This window comes from Loxodonta africana, chromosome 1, assembly GCF_030014295.1.
Source record: "Loxodonta africana isolate mLoxAfr1 chromosome 1, mLoxAfr1.hap2, whole genome shotgun sequence".
Taxonomy (NCBI): domain Eukaryota; kingdom Metazoa; phylum Chordata; class Mammalia; order Proboscidea; family Elephantidae; genus Loxodonta; species Loxodonta africana.
The window spans coordinates 48563578-48575158 of NC_087342.1; the positions used below are offsets into that span (position 1 = coordinate 48563578).

The 11581-nt window shown below is 46.6% G+C and overlaps 1 protein-coding gene across 1 annotated transcript in view; it reads right to left on the bottom strand.

The window, feature by feature from the left end:
- TXNDC5 (thioredoxin domain containing 5) overlaps positions 1 to 3557 on the bottom strand; it is a 30603-nt gene extending 27046 nt beyond the window's left edge. Inside the window, exon 1 of the mRNA XM_064280375.1 lies at positions 3282 to 3557. Coding sequence (XP_064136445.1) covers positions 3282 to 3538 — 257 coding nt within the window. The 5' untranslated portion in view covers positions 3539 to 3557. The remainder of the gene's footprint in view (positions 1 to 3281) is intronic.
- Positions 3558 to 11581: the final 8024 nt, after the last annotated feature.

The window sequence follows — 11581 nt, forward strand, 5'->3', positions numbered from 1 at the left end:
CTAAGTAAGTCTGCATCAAGCTTTCCTAGGCAGTGCTTTCCAAAGCAAGCCAAGAGCATCCCTGTTTTTATAAGCGGATCAAATACAACGATTCCCTCCTTTCTGAAGGATAATTTTGCGGGAAAACTCACCATTACATTTTAGTTTGTATGTATATATGGTTACAAGTTCCAAGAAGGCAAGCGCGTCCTTTTGACTACTGTACTTCGAGTTCCTAGCACATGTCTTTGGCAACTTATTAATTGAATGAATGATAAAAAAAAAAAAAAAAACACAGTGAAACTGTACATGTGGATATAGCTTCTGTAGATTCAACAAAGTGACCTTGCAAGAGAAATAGAAAGGTAACCAGGGAAAAATCACAACTTCCATAGCAGCCTGCAGTGAGTGTGCCTTGAAGGATGCGAATCTGTTGGCCTCCGGCATGTTTCTTCTCATGGTGCAAGCAACTTAGCACATCAAGTGTGACCTTAGCACATCGTGTGTGACCTGAGCACATCGAGTGTGACCTGAGCACATCGAGTGTGACCTGAGCACATCAAGTACAATGCTGCCGGACACAGATGGAACGACTAATGCATTCAGTGCCTGAACCATGCACTCACGGTCTGACCCAATGCTGGAGGAAACCTGGCTGCACAGACTTACTGCGTGACCCTATGTGAGGTGGTTTCCAACAAGGCATCTTTCTAAGGGATTTCCAGGGGCAGTTCCGACTCTAGGTTTTTGGATTGTTTGTTTTCTCTGCCAGATATGCTCATTTTAAATGTAGCTCTCACCTAACCTGTGGCTTCCCTGCATTCTTGAGAAGTCAACTCAAGACTAAATTAGAAGTGAAAATAAGGAATTAGTTCATTGTGCACAAATTCCAAACTGACCATCCCAGACCATTACCAAGCCAGGCGGGCCTGTGCCTCTCGCCGTCCCTGTCCAGGTGGCTGTGATGGACCCACAGGTGCCATCAACTTGGTATCGGTGGTGTGGAACCCTGTTGCTACAGCATGGACCTCTGAAACAGCCAGCTGCGTTCAGAAGGCAGTTTGTAACCACGTGATAAAGCAAGGCCACACAGTCCTCCCAAAGAGGCAGCCCAACCTTGACCTCACTGGCAGCGGGTTCAATGTGACCAGCAAATTGGCTGCAGAGAAGCTGTGACCTGATGTGGCACAAAATGTACAGCAGTAGGGACAACCCTTACATCTGCCAAGTTCAGATCAAGGATACTAATCAATGTGGTCATTGCATTGTGCTTCTGCCCCCAGATCACACGTGGGTCTCCAACAGTCCACAGAAACTGAACGGGAAAGAGGAGCCCGTGGTGGGGCAGGCAGTCAGCCTGCAGTGTGCTCCCATCTGCTCTCAAGGTATAACTTTTAAGTGCCATCATAGAAATTCACATGTCTCTCTTCAAATACATGTAGTTGACTTTTAAAAAGACAAACACAAAACTTCAAAAGTTAGTTTTCTTGGGAGCATCCATCCAAACCAATAAGCCACAAGGGAAAAACGAATTTACTTAATACCAAGTGTCCACACTTCCCAATGCTTTCCCTCACTCAGCCCAGGTCTACCTGGTGGCTGTTGCAGAGACTCCAAACTTCAAAACCCCATTGGTATGACATTAATTTAGCTATGTCAATTTTTCTTTAAAAATAAAACAGGAAATTCTATGGACATATTTATTCCACTGAAATAGGCCCCAGTCAAGTAGTCTATTTAATCGAAATAGTTACTCTGAGAATATTTTTGCCCAGAGTAACTATTTATATTGACCATTATTAGGAGCCCTGGTGGTGCAGTGGTTAAGCACTCAACTGCTAACCAAAAGGTTGGGAGGTCGGACCCACCAGCCACTCTGACAGAAAGGTGTGGCAGTCTGCTTCCATAAAGGTTACAGCCTTGGAAACCCTATGAGGCAGTTCTACTCTATCCTATAGGGTTTGGGTTTTTTTTTATTATTATTATTTTATTGCCACAAAGTATCTTCAATACCCTTGGTAGTTCTAGAAATCCACCGTCAGTTGGTTCTTGGGAGCTTGAAACACATTTTTCGATAGATACATTGTTAATAAATGACAGCTGGCCAGAAGAAGTTGATTTAAGGCGCATAAAGGGGAAGCATAGTAAAAGCCCTGGACTCTAAGCCCTGGGAGCAAGACCTTGTCCTAGATATGGGCTAAATAGAAAACGTTTCCCCTATTTTCACAGGCATATGTTTAAGCACATCCTTCCCCAGCTCAATGAGTCTCTCCCCAGTTCTGCGTAAGAATGTCAAATTTTGCAAAAAACGTATCCAGGCCAACCACGTAAATCAAACTGCCCCCTCTCCTCTCCCTGGCATCTCGGCCCTTTGCTTGTGTCAATAATCAGGAGCCCATCAGCAAGGTACTTCCCAGGTTAGGGTCTCTCAGAATAGCAGGGTGGTCCACACCAAAGCCCCCACCGAGAGTGAAGGCAGGGGGTATCCGATCCATTAATTCAACGCGGCGATTCTCCCCACCGCACAGTAGAGAGGCAAAGACGACAGAGCTCAGCCTTGAGGCGTGCGCCGGTGGGTTTCTCTCATGAGCGCACAGCTCGCCTCCACTCCGACCTACGGGGGGCTCCCCGGGGCGCCAGAGAAACCCTGCTCTCCCTGAGCCGCCCCTCCTCACTCCACAATACACGTACGAAGTTATAACGACACCTTCCTGAATTGCTGTTCAATTAAACCCTCACGCAAGTGATTTGCCCTAAAGGAATCGAACCAAAGCGGCGGTCTCCGCGTCCACGGCCAACCCCAGCTGGCACGGGCCATCAGGAAGGGCCCTTCAGACCAGTCGCCGCCCACGTGGGCCCGTCTGGGGGCGCGCGGCCCACCGAGTCCCGGAGCCCGGCAGGGCGCTGCGTCCGGCCGGCCCAGGAAGTTTGGGGTGCGGGACAGGGGCAGTCGGGGTGAAGTCTGGCCGGTGGGGTGAGGTGGGGGAGTTCAGTTACCGGGAGATTCGTGAGCTGAGGTGGGGCGGGGGGAGAAGGGGACGACTGCTCCCGACTCCGCTCGGGAACCTCGTCTCCCTCCTCCTCCTCCTCCCTGCGCCACGTCAGCCGGAGCGCCGGGCCGGCACCGCCCACGCCCCGGCAGCCGGCCCGCGTGCTGCCCCCTTTCCCGGGGCCGCGTGGCGGGGCCAGGCGCGGGCGGAGCCGGGCCGCGCGCAGGGCGCAGGGGGCGGGAAGGGCCGGTCTGTGTTCGGCCGGAGCCTGGAGGGGGGGCGCGCGGCCGCGAGCGGCGGGCAGGTAGTTACCAGGGCGCGAAGAACATGACGAAGTGCGCGGCGCTCTGGATCCCGTGCGCGAACATGTCAGCCGTGTACAGGTGCTTGGCGTGCGGGTCCTGCGCCTCCGCGGTGTCGGCCGCAGGGGACTCGTCCGCCGCCGCTTCCTGGGCCCAGGCTCGCGGGCAGAAGCCCCAGCGCCCGCCGCTGCCTAACAGCAGCAGCATCGCGGCCAGCGGTAGCTGCCAGGGCAGCCGGGGGAGGAGGCGTCCGGGGTGCGCGGGCATCGCGGCGGGGCTGGGCGCGCTCTCGCCGCTGCAGCCTGTCCCCTCGGCGGCGCCCGCCAGCTGCCCCCGCCCCGCCCGCCCCCGCCCCGCCCCTGCCCCCGCCCCACAGAGGCCGCGCCACTTCCTCCGCCCCGCCTCCTCGTCGGGAGCGCGCGGCGCCGGCCCCTCGGCGGCTGCCCAGTCTCTGCGCGCTCCAGCAGCTCTGGGTAGGGGGGAGGGAGAAGGAGGGAGTTGGCCTCAGCCACAGGCCTTAAATGCTTCCTGGGACGTTTCAGGTTAATCCTGCAAGGCTCTTGACCGTCGCCAAATCTACGTTCTCCTAGTGCCCACTAGCTGAAATCGAGAGTGAATATTTATTGAATGAACCAACAGGCCAGAGACAGGGAAGCCACAGAGGGCAATGTCAGCCTGGGTTAATCTCAGCGCATACAAAAAAAAAAATACAAAGACCCTGGGATTTCAGACAAAAGGAAGAAAAGAGCTGCTGTCAGCAGAAAAGTAGGAAATTGGGCAGAAGGGGGTAGGGTTCCACCTGAAAAAGTCAGGTTCTTGGCCAGACGTCAACTTCGATTCTGGGCCTGAGCTCAGAGGCGTGATGAAACCTGCTTTCCAAGTGAAACCTTTACCTGTTACCCCTGCCTTACCTTACTTGAGGGTGAAGAGGAAAGAAGGTCAAAGAGATGTCTTCTAGACCACGTGCTTTAAGGCTTGTCTTTACAGGACTGGCTGGTGGCCTGCTGTGCCTTAACTCATCTCCACGCTTCTGTTCAGCACACGTACTAGGTGCCCACTACTTGCTTGGAAACCGTGGTGGCATAGTGGTTAAGTGCTACGGCTGCTAACCAAAAGGTCAGCAGTGCAAATCTACCAGGTGCTTCTTGGAAACTCTATGGGGCAGTTCTACTCTGTCCTATAAGTTGCTATGAGTTGGAATTGACTTGATGGCAACAGTGTTTTTTTTTTTTTTTGGTGTTCTACTTGCTTTGCCCAGTGTATTAGAGTGAGGAAGATGAATGACAACACCCCTACTAATACCTCTACCCTGGCAGCGCTCACTGACTTGTGGAATGTCTGGAAGGCTTCCCCTGGGCTTGGGAATGGCACCTCACAATTCACACCTGCAAATACACCTTATCAAAGGTGATAATTAAGATTCAGGTCCTGGCCTTGAGATCTGAAGCTAAATTAGGGAGAATCACTAGGTTGTTTCCTGGGATCCTGCAGTTGTCCTTGATTATGCTCAATCTGGGCAGCCCCAGGCAAGTTACTCACGACAGACAACAGGGGAAGCGCCCAATGATTCACCTGTTGTCACATCTCTCCAGCCTTTGGTTTAACCACTTCTGAAATTTTATCTCTGGTTTGCCTAATACCAAACCCACCAATTTCCTTCCAAGCCCTATTTTCCTGCCACTTAAACTTGAAATGGGTGTCATCTCCCGCCCGTTCATCTCCCTTATTCTTCATACTTCCAACTAATCATTTTCCACTGGCTCTTCCTTCACCCCCTCTTTTGTGACCATCACTTCTTTCCAACATTTTCAGTGTTCATTCCCTCGATGGGTAGCTTTCTTCTATTCACATGGCTGGAAAATTAATTTACCTAAAGCCTGGCTTTGACTATGACAGTTTGATGCACCAACTTGGACCACCACCACCACCACCCCCTTTGCCTACAGGGAAAAACACAAATTCCTTAGTCTTCTATTCAAGACCCTCCATAATGTGGTTCCATCATGCCTCGTGTCCTTGTGAAACTCGCTGACCACTAGAAGTCCAGGGATCCTCTTGAATAGTCTATTATTGCCAGACTCTCATCCTATGCTTCTCATACTTCCCAAGCCTTTTCACTGTGCCATCATAGCATCAATTTCTTCTTTCTTCATAAGAATAGAAACATAGATTTAGGAGTCCTGTCAAGTGTTAGCTACCTATTCTTTCAAACCTCAGAGCCAGGAAGTGAAGCACGTGCCTTTCTTGTTCCCTATTGCTCCTTCCCAACCATTCATCCCCCTTCCTCCAATAAATTTGTTGCTGTTGAGTGGATTCCAACTCATAATGACCCTGAAGGACAGAGTAGAACTGCCCCATAGAGTTTCCAAGGAGCAGCTGGTGGATTTGAACTCCCAACCTTTTGGTTAGCTGCCAAACTCTTAACCACTGTGACACCAGGGCTCCTCAAAACCCCCAGCACCGGTTAAATTGATGCCATTGGGTTATGGCATCCACTACGCTTCCAGTTCCTGTTATCCACCCACTTCCATCATCTAACTTCTTCTAAACCACTCCCCTTCATTCACCGAAGACTTAGGTTTTTGGCTGACTGTATTCCTGACCACCCCTTCCTTTCTTCATTTCTGACATCTTCAAGCATCCAGTTGCATGATCCACCTGTCTCTTTCTCAATGATCTTTCTCAAAGGGAAACCCTAGAACTTGTCATCAACAGAAACTGCCCAATCTCCAAAATCTGAATTAAAGGCATTCTGCTTTGTCCAGCTGTGTATATTGTCAGCAACAATAAAAATTTAAAAACTGTAATAAAAATTTATATTGCCTTGTAAAAAACAGAAAAAACTGAAGCCCAAAGCATAACACCTCATCTTTTCCCACACCAAATTTACATACAAGGTGATTACATGGGTACCTTCACCTCCTTCCATCTGGTTCCAAGAGAAGCAGTATCCTCCTCCTAATCAAGGCCAGTCTTTCACAGGTGCTTTAGTGTAGTAAGCTGAAAAATGCCCCCCAGCAGCTCTAGGAAACTAATGCACCATCCCAGCTCATCTTCTCAAGGACTTTGATCCTTCAATTATCATCTCACTCTCTCCTGCATTATCAGTTACTCCCTCTCTATTAAATCATTTCCATCAATGTACAAGCATGCTTTAGTATCTCCCTCCCCCCACCCAAAAAATTCCTTGACCTCACACCCCCCAGCTACCACCCCAATCCTTAGTTTTCCTTCACAACAAAACTTATTTTAAAAATTATCTGCATTTTACTTTCCTCTCATTCTTCAACTCATGCCACAATACGACCAAAACTTTTCTTTTCAGTCACGAAAGATTTCCGTGTTAGCAAATCCAATGAACGCTTTGTTCTCATCTTACTGGTACAACTGACACTTGATCCACATTGATACAGTGTAATTTCAGCTTCTCTGACACCATCCTCTCCTGGTTTGCTTTGTGCCTTAATTATCACTCTTTGGGTTCCCAGATCCAACCTCTCAACGCTGGTTTCTCAGGGCTTAGCCTTGTGCCCTTTGCTGTAGATAATGGAAAAACAGTTGCAGCAATTTATAGATAGGGAACTTCCAGAAATTCAAGCCAGGTTCAGAAGATGATGTGGAACGATGGACATCATTGCTAATGTCAGATGGATCTTGGCTGAAAGCAGAGAATACAAAAAAATTTACCTGTGTTTTATTGGCTATGCAAAAGACATTCGACTGTGTGGATCATAACAAGTTATGGATAACTTTGCAGGGAATGGGAATTCCAAAACACTTAATTGTGCTCATGTGAAACCTGTACATAGACCAAGAGGCAGTGGTTTGAACAGAACAAGGGGATATTACGTGATTTAAAATGAGGAAAGGTGTGCATCCGTGTTGTATCCTTTCACCATACTTATCCAATCTGTATGTTGAGCAATACATGAGAAGCTGGGCTATATGAAGAAGAGCGAGGTATCAGGATTGGAGGAAGGTTCATTGACAATTTGCAATATGCAGATGACACAATCTTCCTTGCTGAAAGTGAAGAGGGCTTGAAACACTTACTGAAGAAGATCAAAGACCACAGCCTTCAGTGTGGATTACACTTCAACATAAACAAATGAAGTTCCTCAGAACTGGGCCAATAAGAAATATCATGATAAATGGAGAAAAGATTGAAGTTGTCAAGGATTTCATTTTACTTGGATTTGTAATCAACACCCATGGAATCAGCAGTCAAAAAATCAAACAATATATTGCATTGGACAAATCTGCTGCAAAAGACCTCTTTTAAATTGTTAAGAAGCAAAAATGTCACTTTGAGGACTAAGGTGCACTTGACCCAAGCCGTGGTGCTTTCAACTGCCTCATATGCGTGCAAAAGCTAGACAATGCATAAGGAAGACCGAAGAAGAATTGATGTCTTTGAATTATGGTGTTGGCGAACAATATTGAATATATTGTGGACTGCCAGAAGAATGAACAAATCTGTCCTGTAAGAAGTACAGCCAGAATGCTCCCTAGAAGCAAAGATGGTGAGACTTCTTCTCATGAACTTTGGACATTTTGTCAGGGGGTACCAGTCCCTGGAGAAGGACATCATGCTTGATAAAGTGGATGGTCAGTGAAAAAGAGGAAGACCCTCAGTGGGATGGATTGACACAGTGGCTGCAACATTGGGCTCAAGCATAGTAATGATCGTAAGGATAGTGTAGAATAAGGCGGTGTTTCACTCTGTTATTCATAGGGTCGCTATGAGTATGAACTGACTCAACGGCACCTAACAAAAACAATGACAGCATTGGATCCACTTTTTCTCTCACTGCATTCCCTCCCCAGGTGAACTTAGTTGTAATGATGGGAGTTCCTGGGTGGTACAAAAGGTTAACATCCTTGGCTGCTAACCAAAATGTTAAGGTTCAAGTCCGCCTACAGTCACCTTGGAAGAAAGATTTGGCAGTCTACTTCTGAAAAGTCAATCATCAAAAACCCAAAGGTTTACAGTTGTGTACTGACACACACGGAGTTACTGTGAGTCAGAATTGACTCCACAGCAACTGGTTATACACCGATGATTCCAAAATTTATATCACTAGTTGAGACCTATTTTCTGAGTTCTCATTGTCTACGTGACATCTCCACTGTTTGTCTTACAAAAAAAAAACAGCTACCATTGAGTCAATTCTGACTCATAGCAACCAGGCATCTCAAATATAACTAGCCAAAACCAGACGTGTGATTTCCCACAGCATCTGCTCATCCTCCCGTTTCTCTACTTTGGCAAATGGTCTTCCTCTTTCTCTCTGACTCTCTACTTTACAGAGCAACGAGATGGATTGACACAGTGGCTGCAGCAATGGGCTCAAACATGCCAATGATTAGGAGGATGGCACAGGACCAGGCACTGTTTTGTTTTATTGTATATAGGGTCTATGAGTTGGAACTGACTCGATGGCACCTGACAACAACAACAGAGCCTCAACACATATTTTGGGGAACACAATACAATGTGTCCATAATAATTATGATAGTAGCTACTCCTTAAGTACTGTCTTAGTTATCTAGTTCTGCTGTAACAGAAATACCAGGAATGGATGGCTTTAACAAATAATTTATTCTCTCACAGTCTAGGAGGCTAGATGTCCGTATTTAGGGCATCAGCTCCAGGGGAAGGCTTTCTCTCTCTGCTCTGGGGAAGGTCCTTGTCATCAATCTTCCCTTGATCTAGGAGCTTCTCAGTGCAGAGACCCCAGATCCAAAGGATGTGCTCCCCTCCTGATTCTTCATTTTTGGTGATATGAGTTCCCTCTGTCTGTCTACTCATTCTGTCTCCTATACCTCTAAAGAGATTGACTCAAAATATGACCTAATCTTGTAGATCCAGTCCTGCCTCATTAACATAATTGCTGCTAATCCCACCTCATTAACATCATAGAGATAAGATCTACAACACATAGGAAAATCACATCAGATGACAAAATGGTGGACAATCACACAATACTGGGAATCATGGCCTAGCCAAACTGACACACATTTTGGGGAAACACAATTCAATCCATAACAGGTGCACACCTCTGAACAACCTGATTTTCAATTCAAGAAAGCCTAAACATGAAGAAGCAACTGAATTTTCACAGCAATGAAGAAAATACTACTTTTTTTTGTGAAGGACTTCTCTGACTCCCCATAGAAGTTAGGATACCCTAGATTTTGTTCTCATAGTATCTTATCCTTTCTCTTCATAGCCCGTATTAATTTCACATGCCTGCAACAACAAAGTACCACAAAGCAGGTGGATTATAAGAACAGAAATTTATTGCCTCACAGCTCTGGAGGCTGGAAGTCTAAATTCAGGGCATCGGCAGGGCTATGCTCTCTCTGTCCCCTCTAGGGTAAAGTCCTTTCTTGTCCCTTCCAGCTTCTGTTAGGCTCAGGCATGTCTCAGAGTTCCTTGCTGGAAGATTCATCTTCACATGGCTGTCTTTCCCCTGTGTGTGTCTCTATGTCTGTTCTTCTCGTTATACGAACACCACTAAGATTGGATTGTGAGGCATTGGTAGTTCAATGATATAATTCTCACCTTCCGTGTGGGAGACCCAGGCTCAATTTTGCAATTTGTCATGGTGATGGTCCAGGACCAGGCAGTGTTTTGTTCCATTGTGCATGGAGTCTCCATGAGTCAGGGGCCAACTCCATGGCAGCTAACAACAAAAATATTGAATGAAGACCAACCCTACTCTGGTATGATCTTGTCTCTATTCATCTAGTGCTGCTGTAACAGAAATGCCACAAGTGGATGGCTTTAACAAAGAGAAATTTATTTCTTCACAGTAAAGTAAGCTAAAAGGCCAAATTCAGGGCATTAGCTCCAGGGGAAGCCTTTCTCTCTCTGTTGGCCTTCTCATCAATCTTCCCCCAGACTAGGAGCTTCTCCACGTAGGGACCCGTGTCCAAAGGATGCACTGTGCTCCCGGCACTGCTTTCTTGGTGGTATGAGGTCCCAAACTCTCTGCTTGCTTCCCTTTCCTTTTATCTCTTGTAAGATAAAAGGTGATGCAGGCCACAACCTAGGGAAACTTCCTTTACATTGGATCAGGGATGTGACCTTAGGAAGGGTGTTACAGTCCCATCCTAATCCTCTTTAACATAAAATTACAATCACAAAATGGAGGACAACCACACAATACTGGGAATCATGGCCCAGCCAAATTGATACACACATTTTTGGGGGGACATAATTCAATCCATGACAGATCTCATTTTATCTGATAACATCTTTAAAGACATTATTTCCAAACAAGGTCACATTCCCAGGTATTAAAGTTTAGGATTGCAAAGTATCTTTTTTAGGGACACAATTCAATCCATAAAATAGCCCCTAACAATACAGTGGTTACTTATTTGTGTAACTAGTTGCTTAATATCAGATCCTCCCAAACTGTGAGCTCCAAGGGGACAGGGATGTGAACCTGAGGCCTGGGGCACACCAGGCACTTAATAAATGTTTATGGGAGGAATATGTGAAGGAAGAAGGAAATGTCACATTTGTCTACACTCAAGTGGTAATTTCTTTGAGAGACCTCTCAAAACCACTTCCTCGTCCCCCCAAAAATCAGGTAATAGGTGTGGCCATCCTTGGTAAATATTAAGCTAGTAAGAAATGGAAGCTAGTAGTCACAGATAGAGTGTTACCACACCCTCTCCAGACAGGAGCCGGGAGGTAGGCAGAGCTACCTCGTGGTAGAGCTACACTCATCCCAGAGAGCTCAATGACAGCTACAGTGTGAATAATTGCTCCTGACGGGGAAAACCACAGCTTTTGTACCCCACCTCCTGAGGATAAAATGACACCTCACAGTGTTTTCGCTTTGGGGGGAGGACACTGTGGAACATCCTGATAATATGGAAACTGAAATGTTACCACTTACACCACTTTATTAACAGGTGCATCCTGGATTATTATTGGGTTAAAAATGCTACTTTTAGGCAAATAATGAAAGCACTTACATCCTGTTGTTCTAACTGTTGGTCAAAACTTTCTGGAAGGTGCCTCTAAAGAAGAGAAACTATATTCTTCTTGGTGGCCTTTTGTGGCTGTTCAAATGTGATTGTTGAGAAAGGGGAACAAGTTAGAGGATTGCACTTATCAGAGAAAGTCTACAGAAAAAGACTAAAGCAATCTTCCAAGCCTGGTGTCATCTAGAAAAGTAGGGTTTTTTTTCTGTGTTAATGGAAATTCAAAGGAACCCTTGAGGCGCAATGGTTAAAGCACTCATCTGTTAACCCAAAAGTCAGCGATTCAAATCCACCGGGGCTCTGTGG